This window comes from Aquila chrysaetos, chromosome 9, assembly GCF_900496995.4.
Source record: "Aquila chrysaetos chrysaetos chromosome 9, bAquChr1.4, whole genome shotgun sequence".
Taxonomy (NCBI): Eukaryota; Metazoa; Chordata; class Aves; order Accipitriformes; family Accipitridae; genus Aquila; species Aquila chrysaetos.
The window spans coordinates 36944393-36961418 of NC_044012.1; the positions used below are offsets into that span (position 1 = coordinate 36944393).

General features: G+C 41.7%; 1 protein-coding gene across 17 annotated transcripts in view; it reads left to right on the top strand.

Annotated features, from left to right (window-relative positions):
* The window catches only part of FBRSL1 (fibrosin like 1), a 561483-nt gene that overhangs the window by 368560 nt on the left and 175897 nt on the right, over positions 1 to 17026 (top strand). For all 17 annotated transcript variants that reach the window (XM_030024925.2, XM_030024940.2, XM_030024933.2 and 14 more), the window contains one exon: positions 4716 to 4745. In XM_030024925.2, the coding sequence (XP_029880785.1) occupies positions 4716 to 4745 (30 nt within the window). The remainder of the gene's footprint in view (positions 1 to 4715; positions 4746 to 17026) is intronic.

The window sequence follows — 17026 nt, forward strand, 5'->3', positions numbered from 1 at the left end:
TCCTGGCGAACCCACGGCCAGTTTGGCAGCGTCTCTTTGGCGCTGGGGGCCCACGTCTGCAAAACTTGCGTCCTCCTCTGTGGGGCAGAAGGGGGAAGAAGGAGGGAGGGGCAAGGCCTTTTTATGGCGCCGAGCCCATTCTAACTGAATTATGTGTTGCTTCTGCTTAACTTTACCTCATGGGAGGCTTTTCCTGACTGGGTTCTGTCACTGCAAGAAATTGTTTCCAAAAAGCGGCACAATTAGGGGTTGGCTTTGCAAACATTCTTGGTGGAATTGAGAGGCAATTGGCACAACCCAGTGAATAATCCTTTTAGGAGCCTTTATGAACCCGGCACAATGGCTGTTTACAGTTTCGCTTATAGACCAGGAGTGTTAACAGGCCTTTAGAAAAATCCAGGTAATTGAAGCTTTTGTCTTTCAATGAACCCCCGTAGCTGTCAACAGTTGCCATTCTCCACATTTTCTTTAACTTTTTTGTTTTGACAAGGGCTTTTGTCCCTCTGACAACAGCTGCGTGGGAGGTGAGCGCTGGCCGGGTGGCGGAGGAGCCCGCGCGGCCTTGGCCTGCTTGGCCCTCAGGAGGGAGCGGCACCGGCCTCCTCCTCACCAGGCCGGAATAAGTTGTCTTTTGAGACACAGAAAATCCTCTGGGTCAAACCAGAGTTTCTCCTATCGCTTCATTATTCATTTAAACATCCCGGCAACGCGACGCACCGGCCTCCGTCTCTCTTTGTCGACCCAGGGCTTTGCAGGGGCGGGCGGCGGAGGCGAGGAGGCTGGAGAAGAGTGGGTGCGCGGAGACTGAAGGCTGTTACCACAGAAACTGAACCAGCCCATTGAAATTGTGTTTTTTAACACACACACACGCACCCCGCAAAGGGAAGGGGCCAACAGCGGTTCTGTTTTTCACAGATCTGTCCGGGCGGGTTTGGTTTTGCTGTCATTGTTTTTTTCAGTGCCGTTGCGTGTTCAGCAGCCTGTGGGTTCCTGTTTCTCGATGCAAATGTGGGAGCCTGCTTCTTTAAAATAAAAAGAAGAGAACCTAAGTGAATTCTGAAGCTTGGGGTTTTTTTCCACCAAAGCTGGCTGTATTTTCTTCAGGAGTCAGTGGGAGATTAACATGGGTTGATAGCCATGAGTCTCAAGCTCTCCATTTTCCAGGATGCTGTATGTTAAGCAGAAATCCAAATTTTATAAATAATGGTGTGTTAATTCTTCTCCCATGATCTCTCAGCATGTAGACTGCTTAGTAGCTTTGGGCCGGTTTGGGACTTCATTCTCACGTGGATTAAGATGTGGTATTTTGGTGTTTTAAAAGCCACACGATAGGAATCGATACGGGGACAGTTTGTGTGCATGAGTGGGTGCTACGTGGCTGGGAGAGGTGGGAGAGGACAGCTATTTCGTAGGGCTAACAAGAAATTATGCAACTTGCTGTCAGAAATACGGTTTTTAAAGCACCCGTCTTGCAGTCACAGCTGCACAGTGGGCTCTGTGTCCACAAAGAGCTGTGTTCATGTGTTGATCTGCATCCACGGCCCCGCTGACTTCTTCAATTGCAAGACTGATGCAGTCATGATTAAAGTAAGGAAGATGTAAGCTAAAATGAAACAAAATTCTTTGCTGTCCTTTCCATTTTGAAAACAATTAATTATGGAGTATTTACGGATCCTGAATGGGGAAAAATGTATCCTCAGAGAGCTGATGTTTGCTTCATTTGTATGTCTGTTTATAGAATTTAGCATGTGGATTTGATGGTTCGCTGGCTTTTTGCAACTTTCACTTGTCTGCATGAGACAAAGTTGCTTATTGCTACAAAGCAAAATTAAGCATCTAAATAAAGCAATTCTGCACCTTTCAGTAATGCAAACCATCTGTAATAGGTTTTTATACTCATTATAGGCATACAAGTTTTTGAGGTCAAATCTGTTTTCAACAAAAAAAAGCCTGTCCTCTTTTTTAAATATCATAATGCAGTAAGAAATAGGAAGACAAGTTTTGTTAGAAAAACGGGGAGCAAGACTAACATACGACGTTGTATTTGAATAATAATGGTTACTAAAGTTCTCCAGAACTGTTTACATCTGCTCCCAAATATTTTTAAGCTAAATTTATTAAGGTGTATAGTACTGCAGTTTTATTAAACCAGAGCTCATAGGCGAAAGGTCTGAGTTTTAATAATCTTGAATGTTTTCTAGGCAATATATTTCTGAGTTTAATTTATTTGATTTTTTTATTACTTCAGTGTATCATTCTTTGACTCTGTAAGAAGTAAAATTTGTGTTGATGTTGCCTAAGCATACAATTTTAAGCAACACAGGGCTGAGTGTACTAACTAACTTTTACGCCATTTTTGTGATTGGTGTAATTCCATTGTAACATGCTTTTGTCTGAACTGTGCAGGTTGAACCACGTCATCAAAATATTCTGCCTCTAAAATATGAGTGTGCAGGTTGAACGAGCACAATGATTAAAATGGTAACTTAGGATACTTTAGCGTAGACCAGATTTAAAGGGTAAAATAACATGGTCTTCATGACCCGCTCAATTATGACAGTAATTTGGGGGAATGCACACTCCCTGTAGCATTCTGACTTGATCTGAGCCCCCCGGGTGGAGGTGAAAGACTTCCCTTGAGTCAGCCAGCGTTTCTCAGGCGCATGTAAATAATAACAAGTGTACTGCTGTGACTGCATCTTCCCCTACCCCCCCACCTTGTTTTTTGATGAATGTGTTGCTTTGTCACCGTGAATTAGCACTGTCCTGAGCAAGCACAAGTGCAGCAGGTACTAGTGCAGCCTTTGCCCAGCAAACCTGTTTCAGCGTGTCTCAGTGGCGATGGACAATTAGTCCCATTCCAGGCCCAGAGCAGAGACTTCTAATTGTTCGTGGTTATGTGGCATGGAAGAGTCAGCTGGTGATGATGATGATTTATCAGGACTGATTTTACTTTTTGATCTGAATGTCTGGTTTGTGAAAAAACAGAAACTGTATTTCATATAATAATTTTCATAAAACTCAGTCACAGAATAAAAGTCTCCCAAAAAGGCTCAAATGGCTTACGGGAAAGGTATTTGCTAAAGACATGGCTCTCTGATGTTCTTGCCTTCCATGCACAAAGTAATTGGCTAGGGCTTAATGCAGTTTGCTGGCATTAACACTGGTTATTCCCACAGGACTTGCCCACCCACTGCTCCCTGACCCCTGCAGAGCAGTATCCTGCCTTCCTGTAATTTCTTCCATTTTTGCTTCAGGTTCTGTTTTTTCCCAAAATGGTTACAGATACAATTAGATCTGTGTGCATCCTTCTAAACAGTTGGGTTTCTCTGTGAAAAACCTGCTGTGGATCAGGTGGGGCAGTGTAAAACAGTTTCATTTTGAAAGAAAAAGAGTGCTGCTTAGTCAAGACTATAGAAAAACAGGTTCTGTAAACGAAGCATTTCCATTGCAGTTAAATGGAAATAAGGAGTCAGTTGGGAAGCTGAGCAGTCTTCACTGTAGAATCACTGTGGGAGACCCCTCCACTGTAGCATGGTTCTTCATGTGCTCGGTGTGTTAAAGAGAATTTAAGAGTAAAAGGTTCCTCAAGTGTTTGGGGTCAATCATTTTATGTGCCAAACAGAAGAAGAAGAGATTAAATAGTCTTGCAAAAGCCTGCAGAAAACTAGGAATGTAACAGCTGAAATTTCTGCTTTGTAACTTCAGGATAAAAGGATGTGACAGGAAAGATCCCTGCTCCATGAGGAGCAGGAGCTGGACAAAATGACCAAACAGATCTATTCCTTCTTTTACATTCATGACGCCAAAGCATGTGCATTCTCATGGACCATTTCCACATTTGTAGCTTGTCACTGCTGGCTTGCAGAGTCCCCTCTTGTTGAACCAGTGAACTCGATAGGGTGCCACCAGTTACGAAAACCCACCCGGACCATCCCCATCAGCGGCTGGCTGAAGGAGAACATTCCCTTTGTGCACAAAAGCTACAAAATGCACTGGCCACTTTCTGTCAGTATAGCAGACACCAAGAGATTTATTTTTGTTCCCCATCGTAAATCTTTCTCAGCTCCAGCCAACAAGATGCGCATGTCCTGAAATGTTCAGTGCTCAAGTTATCGTTCCATCATTGGTGCTGTGAAAATAGAGCATTTCATTTTCAGAGGCTGTAAGAGATTACACTCGAAAACTCTTTAAGTAAACACTTCCTCCTGGGATCGTGATCTCATTCAAACTAAAAAATGTACCAGAATTTATGATGTATTTTAATTACTATTCTTGGTACCACTCATTAAATTAGAAATTGATTGCCAGTTTCACAGTTTCCTTGTTAGATGACAAAGTGCTTATCAAGGTGAAGCAATGCAAAACTGTAACTATATATTCCACAATTTGGGATGGTAAAAAGGCATGCTTTTTGTTGTGGTATTCGTGTTACAGTTGTTATTATAATGCATCACTGATTGTCTTTTTTGTTTAAAGTTAGCTTTCCCCCGTCCAAGTAAGAGTATACCATATTTTTGTATAAGAAGGCAGAAATTGGCTTTGTCTGGTTTATGCTAGCAATCTAAAAGGCATTACTGCAAACATCAAAAGTGTGTTTCATTGAACTGAGAACATCATAAACAGCTATCCTAAAGATTTAAGAGGATGATGCAAAAGATCCCTATACATAAAGGTGTTTCTCAAAATCTTTTTTTTCTCTCTCTAATCCACAGTGTGACAGCGAGAGTGATATTGACGATAAGGTAAGACTGAATTTTCTTCTTTCATGTGCTTTACTACCTTGGAAATGCCCTCATAGTCAAAATAAGAATGAATTTGAAAATAATATTTTTCCTCCAGTCTTCATGTCAAATTTAAAAATACCTGTAATTGAATTAAAAAACATTGGATCAGGTGCTTTGTGATCTTCACTAGTTTTTGTTTACAGAAAAGAAACTCCCATTAACACAATAGTCCTTCTTGATTATTATGTGAGCATTCGGTGAGACCCAAGTCATAGCGTTAGTGCTGTTTCAGAGGAAGTCTCCTCCGATGACTTGTCGGGAGCCCATATTTTATTTATAGTAACCTTTGAAGATGTCAATTTTGTAATCAGTTTAGAAGATGGGACAACTGGTACCTACCCTCAAAGGCAGTGTGGTAACTGTCAAAGAATGTTTTGTCATGTTGCATGCATATTTATTACAGAGCAATGATTTTTCTGACCTTCTTTTGGATACAGATGTTTGTCGTTGAAAGGTTGTAGTTGTGTGTTTTTGCAGAGGGATTTCTTGTTTCACCTTTGCAAGGAAAACAGAGAAGTCCCACTATGTAGCAACAGTTGCACCATGCTTTTAAGCATCAAACGTATAAAAGACCTTAGTATCCCTTGCTGACTTCTCTTCTGGCAGATCGAACTTGGCAGTCTCAGGTTAGATCTTCATCAAACTTTTATTATATTTTGGCTGTCCAGTCTCTTGCATTCATTCATGAGAAGCTGTGGCACGGAGGTTTCTACTGGATCAGCATTACAAAAGTAAAGGCTGACTTCAGATAGCCCTGTCTCCTTGGCAGCACACTTGGCTGCAGCCATACATTGGAGGTTACCATGAGTTCAAGAGACTACACTAAAAGCTTCTTCTGGTTAAGTCTTTTTCTTTTTTTAAATATTGTTAGACCTTGGGAAGCATTAAGGTTTCTTCAACTTCTTTTAAAAATCCCGTCAGATACCAAATATCCCTGGAGTATGGCAAAAGCTGTGTTTTGAGATGAAGGCTTGAGTGAAGAGAAACATTTAAATCATATATGTTGAATGAAAGATAGTGTATATATTTTATTTTATTTTATTTTATTTTATTTTATTTATGTGTATATATGTATAATGTCACTCCCTGAAACCACCACCACCCCCCGAGTTCTGTTTCTTACAAGGTTACACAGCAGCAGAGCTGATAGCAAGGGTGGTGAGGGTAGAAAATTATTCCCTAAAAGCTTAGATACCATGGGGTTAAAACATTTCTTAGACTGCCCAATCAAAGAAAGTAAAAGCAATCACTTAGAAAACTGTTTAAAGATCTGCCAGTCAAACCTCAGATGAAGTTGTAAGTGACATGTAGTTTTATTATACAGCTATGCTATTAATGATTATCTAAATTACACTGGTAGACCCAGCTAGCGGCATTACATCGGAGACTGACGTTTGTTAGATTAGGTTTGACTTCACCTTGTAGAGAAGAAATTGAAATCTGAACAACATTGATTAGCTTTCAGAATGTGGGATCTGAGGTTACCTTCAGAGGAAGCTGCATTGTGTTTGGCTGGTAACTTACTGTCCTTTACAGCAAATGAAAGGCTATTACAGTGTTCCTTACCATTAATATGGCATTTCTTTACATATCTGTAACTGTAATTTGACCTTCTAGGCTCACGTATTTCCTAGCTACTTTCTCCTTAAGGTGACTCCACCTTAATAACATTTCTTTTCTTCATAAGGAGAGCAGCACAAGATCATCATCTTTCTATCTCTTGCCTGATCTGTAGAGACACGAGACATGACATCGGTTCTATTAAATAGGTCTCTGGAATTAAGTAGGGTTGCTTTTCTTGTCAGCAAGGATGTGTGCACATGCATGTAAACTTACCAAGGCTGAAGTGAAGAGGCTTCAAACCTTTCATGGGGATAATGTAAATGCAACATTGCCTTCTAGTTGGGGAACACGAGGGCAGCCTGGCTCTGTTGATACCTGACATACTATACTCCCTTGGAAACACGTTCAGTATTTGTCTAAAACTTAGCCTGGCTGATGCAACAAGGAGTTATAAAAATATTGGCGTGAACGTCCTGAGGGATTACACTGAAGAGTGCTTTTTTCCCCCTTCCAAGTATTGGCAAAATGTATCTTCTAATAATGCTCTCTGGCTATTGCAGCCAGATGGAGTATTCAACGTACTGTCTAGCCCAGCATCAGGCTTCCCGAATTACATGACGGGTCAGCTTCATTTCACAGTGCTACAGAACAATCCTGCTTTCCTGCTTGGTCAGCAAGAAGTAGCTTTCTCTAGGTACACCTACGCACGCTGGCACTAATGAAGGGCAGGGCAGGAATTACTAATGTACTTTTGATTTGCATCACACTTTCTGTTGGTCATAAACAGCGGATCACCGTCATCTGTATATAACTCATGAGAAAAGCAGAGAAAAAAAGAAGTTCACGTACAAGTACAAACTGAGTCAGTGATAGAGCTAGAAGCAAAACTGAAATTTTCTACCTCCTACTTCTCTCTCTGTACCATGCTACTAATTATCCACTATTTATTTAGTTCATAGGTATATGGGCTATTGAGCTCTTAATGTTTTAAAACATAGACGTTAGAGTAAAATTAAGGCTTTACCCTCACTGCATTGAAAAATATAAACACACTCCTGATGGGTTTGGTTTTTTCCTTGTGCAGTGTTGTGCAGGACTCCAGGGGAGGAAAGTAATTGAGCATAGTCAGTCATACGTATGGTGTAGCAGAATCTAGGAGCCATTACTTTAGTGCAAGGTACAGTTTCACAGCATATTGTGAGAATGTTTCCAAACAGCGCGCTGCTGTCTTTAATAATCGGAGAAGAGGAGCTCAAGGCTGGGGACTTGTCCAACCCATCTACTTTCTGAGCACTGTCTCTGGCCAAGTATAGCCTTTCACTTCTGCATCACTGCTGAAATCTCAAAGGAAGTAAGTGGGATGATACTTTCTCACACCTATCATTCTGTCACCACACGCTTCTCGAAGAACTGTTTGAGATACCCAAACTAATAAAGTGAGCTGTCCAGCCATTTAACCAAGCGAGAAACTTAGCAAATCATTTGTTCCCAGAGATGGAAATGCAGTTCCTGTTTCTTTCACTGTATGTTCGTTGAAGGACATCCATTTGGACTCTGCAACTGTTAGGAGAATTGCAGGGTAGTTTGTCGAAGCTGTGGAAATGATACTGTGCTTTTTGTGAGGGAGGAGGGAGAGAAAGGGAGTTAGTGTGATAATCGTATTACACTATCTCTGCACTGTGCAATAGCTGCGATGTGAGGCTCACGGTCCATAAACATTGTTACTGAAAATATATACTTCCTTTAATAGCAACAACAGCATTAACAGATAGCAATTACCCTTCATTTTCAGGAACTATAAAGTCTCCATTAATTCAAGATTTATGTAGTTACAGCATTTAGCACAGGAATAACACCACAGAGAATTGGTTTATACACATGTAATGAGAGAGCTTATGGCATACTTTAGTGAACATTAACATAATAGAGTAATATAAACCATCAACAGTTCCACTTATTGTCTCTTACCTGCTTTAGCGTCACTGTGAAAAGTGGCTAGCAGCTTGGTAATGTGCTCTGTTAAATGGTGTTCTGCAGAAAGCCAAAAGTCAACTTGTGTGAAACAAGGGAATGAGTAATCTCTGCTCGTTACTCCAAAATGTTGCTCTCATTTTTTTAATAACAGTGTTCAAGATTGCATTAAAAAAAAAAGCCTGTTTCTTTCTTTAAAAGTAATTCAGTGTTCATGTTCTTTCAGTCTTGGACTTCCATCTCCTGCGTGTGAAATTGTGGGTTGTCAGCTTAATTACATGGCCCCGCAGCGTAAGCAAGCTCTCCAAATCAGGGGTTAGATATCAGGCATTCCTTGATTTAATGTGGTGCTAAGTAAGATGTACAAAAAATGACACCGTATTTCTAACTTGAATCAGTATTTACCGTATATTTGTTCTGTAAATTGTTTTAGCTGTAGCAAGCAACCTTTGAGACAGGTAAAGCTGTATAAAAGATGGAAGCAAAAAGTTTTGAAGCCAGGTTTCTGAAACAGCGTTTTCACACTACTTTCTGCAACAGCACAGTGAGTTTATTAGGCCCTGCTTGCGGCGATATGAATTCAGCCTTGCCATGCTGTTGTTTGCTGTGCTAATTTCTGAGTCCCAGTAGGTGCCTGGAAGCGTGCAGCAGCACACGAGCAGGTGCGATTTAGCACTTGATACATGGGAGAAGAGCAACACGGTAGTGCTATGATTACTTCACCACGGGCTGGGTTCCCATCCTGCTACGTGCTGTATAGATGCAGAACAGCTCATGGCTTAAGGATGAGATTAGAGTGAAGCGACTCTGATAAATGGGGGGGCACTGTTAACAGCAGCACTGTTTCAGTATGTCAGCAGCCTTGTTGTTGTCCAGCTTTGGTTTTGTAGGTATTAAGGTAGAGGGGAAGGTTTTAGGAGGCATTTGAGAGGGAAAATCAGGTAGCTTTATGGCCATGAATGGGAAGTTATTCTCTGTAGCGAAAGGCACGGTGGTAAGTAGTAGGGAGGTGCTTATTTGAAAATTTAACAAAAGGGTGATCAAGTCAGACCAGTGAGAGATGAGAGTTTACATCAATACTGAGTGTCAGTGTTGGGAAGAAGAGGTAAGCTGTGAAAGAGTCAAAACATGAAGAGTGATAGTTTGCAGTTCAGGAAGTGGGAAGCTGTGTAGGGAGCAAAACCACAGACTAGGAAAATGATCTTGTGGCAGTTTTTTCCTTCGTGCAAGGACACAGTTACATCCGCCATCACCAGAGGAAATGATGAAACGGTAAATGAAAGGTGAGGTAGTGAAAGCTTGACCAAGAATATAGTTGTGTGGATGAACAGAGGATCCTCATTATGTTATAGAGAAAAAGGATATACAGGACTTAAACATAGGTTGGATGTCAAGATGTAGGGAGTGGTGTGAGTCAAAGAGTGCGCTGAGAACTATGGGCTTGAATGAGAGGTGGAAGTGATAAGAGCAGGAGCAATGAGGAGAGTAAACTATGTGGAAGATCTGGGGAATGAAATTACCGCTTCTGTTTCAGCTGTGTTGACCTTGAAAGGGTGTCTACAAGCCCACAGGAAAAATCATAACTTAGGCAGCAGGAGAAAGGGATGTAATAATGAAGAGAGAACCAGGAGTCGCTCTAGTAGAAGTGGTCACTCTGTATATGTGTGTTTGCCTATGAGATTACCCAGAAATAAAACAAAGCCCCATGACACCAGATGAAGAAGTTCAGGGAATATGATCTTAAAAATGCTCAAAATTACAGCAGTGGTTACAGAGGCAGGAGCAAAGCGGACAGGAGTTGCTGAAGTCCAGGGAGGGAAGAGCTGTGTCAGGTAGCTGGCGGTCAGGGAAGGTGCGATCTAGGGAAGGGGATCGTGAAAGACTTTGGAAGTTGAGGTGCAGTTCACTGGGGGAGGGGAAGCCAAACTGCGCAGTGTCTGTTCCCAAAGATCCCGCATCGATCCAAATTTCTGTGTGTTTTGTGGCATCTTTACACTTCTGCTCTCATGGCGTCATTTGTCAATGCACCAGTACAACATCAGTGTGTTATCTTGTGGGGCTGGAATAAGCTTCAGTCCCTGGACCCCTCAGTGCCACTCATTTGAAGTCCATGGGTGCTATTATTGGTAGTACTATTGCTGGAGGCTTCTTTCCTCCTGCTCCTCACATTTTATCTAGCAACAGAAAAAGTGGGTTCCATCTGATAAGTCTGTTACTTCTGTGAGGCTGGAAGTTTAATTCCCACTTCAGGTAATCTGTTACTTGCTATTTTTGAAGCGTACCCAGGCCAAGGTCCCCAAACTGGTTTTGTCCATCATTAGATTGTCCCTTTCTCTGAGAAATGAAGCTTGGTACTTTTCCAGCAGTCCTAATTCTTACTGGTTGCAGCAGAAGGGAGAGATCAAATATGGAATTGAACCAAGGGCTTTCATGTGGCAGTATTTGCACTTCTGTTAGCATTACACTTCAATCTATGACAGTTTTCAGCTGTGACTAATAATGAGAAGTCTCCATTTGCCAGTTACTTCCCAGCTGGGTTTTCAGGCAGTATTTAAGTGGTCCTTTTACCGTAGTGCACTCTTGCTTATGGACAGCAATGCTGAATGCAGTTGTAGAAGCGTGTGGCTGGGCTGTGTTGCAGGCTTAGCAGCATGCAGTAGTATAGCATATACACGTGTGCATGCGCATATGTGAACAGAATCAGTGTTTCTTCTAAGGCTAAATTCTTACAGACTGAAAACCCAGTGATGTGGAGTGAAAACCAGTGAGAAACCTGACTCCCATACAATAATAACTGGGTAAAGGTGGTTAGTTCTCTTAATGGAAGAAAGTCTCTGTTTGACAGACGAGCTGCATGTTGTTATTAAAAACAGATCTGCTTTTTACACAATATGAAAATATTGAATTTAAAATAACCTTGTAGCCCTTGAAAGATTCGGGTGCTATAAACAGGCAAATGTAATGTTATTGCCAGTACAGGAAGACAAAAATTCACCACTCAGTGAATTTATTTTATTTCATCGTTCTCCATGAACAGATTTACCAGCAAAATAGCATCCTGCAAGCCCACTGCATACCGAATTCACTCAGTCGCTCTTCAGGAAATGCCAGATGGGGGAGAGTCTTGGCATGCCCTCAGCTTCCATCGTTCCACCCACCATGTGCACGGAGCAGACATAAAGGTTCCCACTGAGAGTTGGGGCAATTGAGTTAGGCCCTGTAAGCACTTCCAGAGGGAAAGGAACCCTCCAAGTTGTCCTTCCCAACAAGAGGGTCTGCAACTCTAGTAAAAAGTATTAGTAACAATGGCCTTTCTTGACCTTTGTATTTAAGTGAAGCAAGAATGCAACTAAAAAAACAGACTCAAAGCTTCAGCACCAATGTTCTCCCCTCCTACTAAGATTTTGTGTTTCTCTTTTATCCAGACAAAAACTCAAATTTTGAGTACATTAGTCTGTATATAACAAGCTGAGTCATCACAGTCTGTGGTGTCCGTATTCATTCTTGAAAATGTAGAAAAAAAATTTTCAGAGCAAACAATGAGGAGAGCCTTCTAGTTTGCTGACAAAAATCCATCATTAACTCACAAAGAAGGACTGAAGAGATCTTATGGAGAGCTCTTGGGCAAGACAGGATAATACCAGTTCTGTCGCTGGCAGTTGGCATGTCCCTAGCTCTCTGCTTTCTCTATTGTTTAACGTCTCCCTGTTCCAGTCCCCCATCCATGAGCATTATCTTATCTTACCAGGGACCTTGTAAAGAAACTTTTAAGATCTGAGGCAACGGGGAAGAGAGCAATCTTGTACAGCTGTCTGCCCACATCAAGAAACACCATTGTAACGTAGCCATAAATCCAAAGAGCTACCTGTGCAGTGGCAGTAACTCCTTGGAAGGCGATCAGATAGAACATAACGTAGTAGGCAGGTGATAGGAAATGGCAATTGAGTTAGGCAATTCAGTTAATTAAATCGAATGATTTAATTAACCATAAAGATGCCAAGAAGATGAGAATTTTGGAGGATACATACTCCAATAGCTGCAATTGCAGGCCCTCATTTGGCTTGCAAAGTTTCTCATTACTGTATTCAAAAATTGTTTTACCAGGTTAAATAATACACAAGAGCATAGTATGCAGCACTGTGTGTCCTATGCAGGCGTAAAGAATACAACCCAAGGATGGCCCAAGAGTCAGCTTTGGGTTTTGTAGCTTTTCAACGGTTCTTGCTTCTGGGTCCAATTTGCAATAAAATCCAAACTCGGTTTCGCTACAGGAGTTTTCCAGATATGTAAGAGGCAGCAACAATATTTGGATCAGTAGTAAAGACTAGAAGTAATGTCTGCCTGACCTTGCTTGAAAAGTCACCCTTACCTAAAGTGTCATGATTAAAATGGGTATTCTTCTGCCTAGGTGAGTCTCCTAACACTTAGCAGCTGCTGTTTTCACTTAGCAGCTGCTTATCAACTGCTGCTTTTGTCTGCAAAATCAGTAAGGGGCTTGCCTTGGCACCCTGAGTCAGGGGACATGTTTGAGCTGGTGTTGCCCAGCCTTTGCTGTACACCCTCAGGGGCAGGAGTCCCTAAGAGCTAGAGTCCTGGCTTTCACAAACACAAACCAAAGTGAGGTACTTTTCAAACAGAGAAAACTCAAAGGGAGAGAGATTAAGATGTTTGTAAATAAGCCTCCCTCTGCTCCCAGCAGGGTCACCCCTTAGTTCTGGTGCTGGCTGCAGTACAGACACACCAGCTCCACACAGTTCTTCACAGGCAGCAAGGAAAAGTCTTTGTCTTTCATTCACCTGTGAGCCTTCAGCTCCAGGTCTACCCAGGGGTGAGCCAGTCATTTTTTATGGTGTAGGCTGGCTTCCTCCGGCCTCTCCCACTCCCTCCTAATCCCTGCAGCACTGCGGAAGCCTGTGCCAGTGGAGTGAGCTCTGATCCTCCCCTCGCTGCACCTGGGATGGGGAAATGAACCTTCCTCTGCTCTGCCCACCCTTGATGCAGTACACAGCAGACATCACCTGCAAACATGGTATTTTTCCCTCATCACGAAGCTCCAGCTAGAATATCACTCCTGATTCCATATTAAGGATTATTAATTTCTCTGTATGTACTGTAAAGATTATGTAATTCCAGTTAGTATTTTATACTTTTGAACATTTCTTGATGTTCTTTAATACCAAGTTCTAACCAGCTGCATTTTTCTTGACAAGTAAGGTGGTGTTCTTAGCAAATGGCTCACATTTGATTTTTGTAGTGCCTGAAAATTCAATCTGAAAGGTTCACTTGATTTCTTTCTTGACTTTTAAATAGTCTTCCATAGTTTCTGCATTTTGTTGGATTTCCTCTCATTTTGTGTGATATCTGTATGATTATCTGAGGAATGTGATTTTACATTTTAGTCAAAACCTGTGCATAAGTTCAAAACAGAGCAGTGGTTTGAATGAAGCTTTTACGAGTTCTTGTCTGCATAAGACAATGTTATGAGTCCTGGCAGGATGAGCGCAGGTTAAAGCAAAGGTACGCTTTGTGGTTTGGGCTCTGCGGTGAATGCTGTTGCACGGCTCCTCTCCACACCGTGTCCGGAGCATCAGAAGCATCAGCAGTTCTGCTTGATCGTATCCACTGATGCCAAGTCTTCCACTCTGCAATGGGTCAGACTGAAATATCTCAAACACACACAAAAGGCTTGGTTTCCAAAGCATACAGACCAACTTGTGGCCTCTATTTCCTTGGCCTTTCCCACACCTGTGTCAAAATTAGTTGGAGATCTTTGCCTAAATCTTTGGCAGCAGCTGACTTAATTTGTGGTTTACTACTCCTGACAGTTTATTGGGGAAGCAAAGCGCGCCTTCATCTCCAATAATAAACAGCCCACCCGCCGACACTTTGACAGACTTAATGGTTTTTTATACAAAAATGGACAGACTTAATGTTTCGACTGTAGCGATCATCTGTCCTGATCTCCTTAATGAAATTAGATTAAGTGCACCTGGGAAAATGCTGAGACGGCACATTGCCTTCATCACCTTCCTTAATTTAAAACCAATTTGCGGGGAAAATATCCTCTGAAGCTGAGGGAGGCAGAGAGAAGGGGGAGGGAAGGGGATTTTAAAATCTATCTGGATAGCTACTGGCAGTTTTAATTCCTTTCCCTGCTGGCAATGTGAAATATTAACAGTCCTAAGAACTGAGAGTTTAAAGTCTTACTAACCTTTTTGCCTCTTTTAGGGGGAAAAGAAACAAAACAAAATCTTTACCATCAAGATCACGTATAGGGACAAAATCTGGTACATGCTGGGGCTCGGAGGTGGGGCTGCGCAGGGAAGAGAGATCTGGCTGAAATATGAAAGTTTCTTCTTCCAAGAGCTAGACCGCGTTTTCCTAAAATGCATTGTAACTGCTAAATGTTGGTGATGCTTACTGTCTGCTGTTACCTTGATAATGATTTAGTTGTGCAGAAAAATAGTAATTTGCCCACATAGCTGGGAAATCAGCTGCAATATGTACAATATTATGTGACCTGAAAATGATTACAAATGTTCCTTGGGCTCATTCTGAAGAGAGCAAGAAACATGTCTTTTTAATTAAAAATAAAATGTTGCAAAGAATAACCATAACTTTTTTTTCCATGAAGGATGATTCCTGTTCTCTCACTCTTAACTCCACTGATTGAAAACACGCTAACAATTAGCTCAAGGTCTTCTACCGGTGAGGTGGTTGGAGAGCAGAGTAGTCTGTGATAAGCTGGAAGGCCTCTTTATAGCAGAGTTTTAAATGTTTACAGCCTTTGTCATTTGGACTATTACAGTCCCCGCTCAACAGTGCAGTTGAATTATCCGTCTCCTGTCTCAGATTTCAGTGTTGCTGGAACAGTAGTATTCGTACTAGAGATGGGTGGTTTCTGCTGCTTGGAGATGCTTTTCTTCATTTGCTTAGAGTCAGCTTTGTTCTTCATGAAAGCTTTCATAGCCCAGGTTCTGCAGAGATGTCCACCTTCTGTCTGGCCACTGTCAGGAACACCCTGAACCCACACCAAGAAGGAAAGTCCCACGTAACTCAGTGCTCTAGAAATGTCTTGCAGCAGGCTTGGGGTTTGTTCTGGTAATCAGTGCACAATCACTCATATTCCTTCAGCTACTAGTGATCACCACTCAGAACCTCAGTCATGGTAACCGTTGAAGAAAATGTCATTCAGAAAAACTGTGTTGAAAGTCCCAGTTAAATTATATTTATTAGTGAAGATGGGGCCCAATTTTCAAAAGTACTCCTCACCCTAATCAAAGTTAGCAGTATCTGTGGACGCTCAGTGCCTCCCAAAATCTGTTCAGCCATCTTCATCCACTTGACTGGTCCTATCACTGGGACTCCTTATGTAAGTGGGAGTTTGCATGAATAGCCCAATTGCTGTCAATGAATAATTTAAATGATTTAAGCCTCAGACATGCTGCTTAATAACGAGAGAAATCAGCCCCATATGTCCTTGTCCATAAATACTAGAAGATGGGGATAAGTCACTTTTAAATGGGATTCATTTATTTTTAAATGGAATCGTGATAAGTGTTTTAAAGGTAATCAAGCATGTGTAGCTATCCTGAATATTATAAATATAAAAGAACATTAGCCTAAAATTGAAAGGGATCCCATTCATATATAAACTGAGTTAAGGGTATCACGCGAGGATAAAAGTGCAGAGTAACCTTTGATAACCGACAGAGATTTTAAAGTGTCTGTCCTTTTTATTAATTGCCACAAAGGTGGCTGAAGTGACCAATGTGTTATACATGTCACTATATATTATGGACACTCAGATCCTGGTTACTGAGTGACTGCAGTCACTTTTCCCTTCTCTAAATATTTAGTTAACCTCACCCTACCCACAGAAGGTGAAGTTGGAGAAAGTTTAATTTCTTGTATCGTGGTTATTGAGCTTGTCCCCCTAAAAAGACATTATATATCCCACCAAAAAGGTCTCCTTCCCATCCTTGTATTTTTAGTCCTCCCTTTTTGTGAAATGTGGGTTTCTTGTCCTACTTTTCAAGGTCCTGCACCATGCTACCTTTTCCTATCTCTCTTTTTTTGTCTGACGACACCACTTGCACCTCCTCTGCTTTGCCTGTGCTCCTGGCCTCTGGGCTATAAGCTGGCAATCTCTCATTGGTGGTTTTCTCCATGAGATAGGCTGCCTACAAGGTCTAATCTGTGGTTCTTCCTCACAAAGACTACCAAATGTTATACATAGGATGGTGTGCATTTAGTGGTACTTTATACTTACTGCAAATGTTACATTTTAGGATCCATAAGACAAGAGAGTGTATCCTGCCATGGAGGAGATGACCTAGCATTTCATGGTCACTCCTGGAGTACAAACAACACACAGAAATTATTTGTGAGCATGTTTTATCCAAAATCTGTTAGGAAATTGAATAAACATCATTATTAGCATTTTCCACTGAAGAAACTGAGGCTCCAAGAAAGTACGACTTACCTGCGGTCCCGCAGTGAATCAATCAGAAGTGTTGTAGGACACAAATTCCTGGTCTTCTCGTTCAGCTCTGAGAGCTAACCCCTCTCCATGCGAGTCTGGATGGCAGACTGTGCTGTCTCAGCCAAAACTAACCCTTGGATGTTTGCCTTCTACACCCTAATTGTCTCTGCTGGTTATAGACGATGCCTGAAAAAACAATTACCTTTAGCTGAACTGGAAT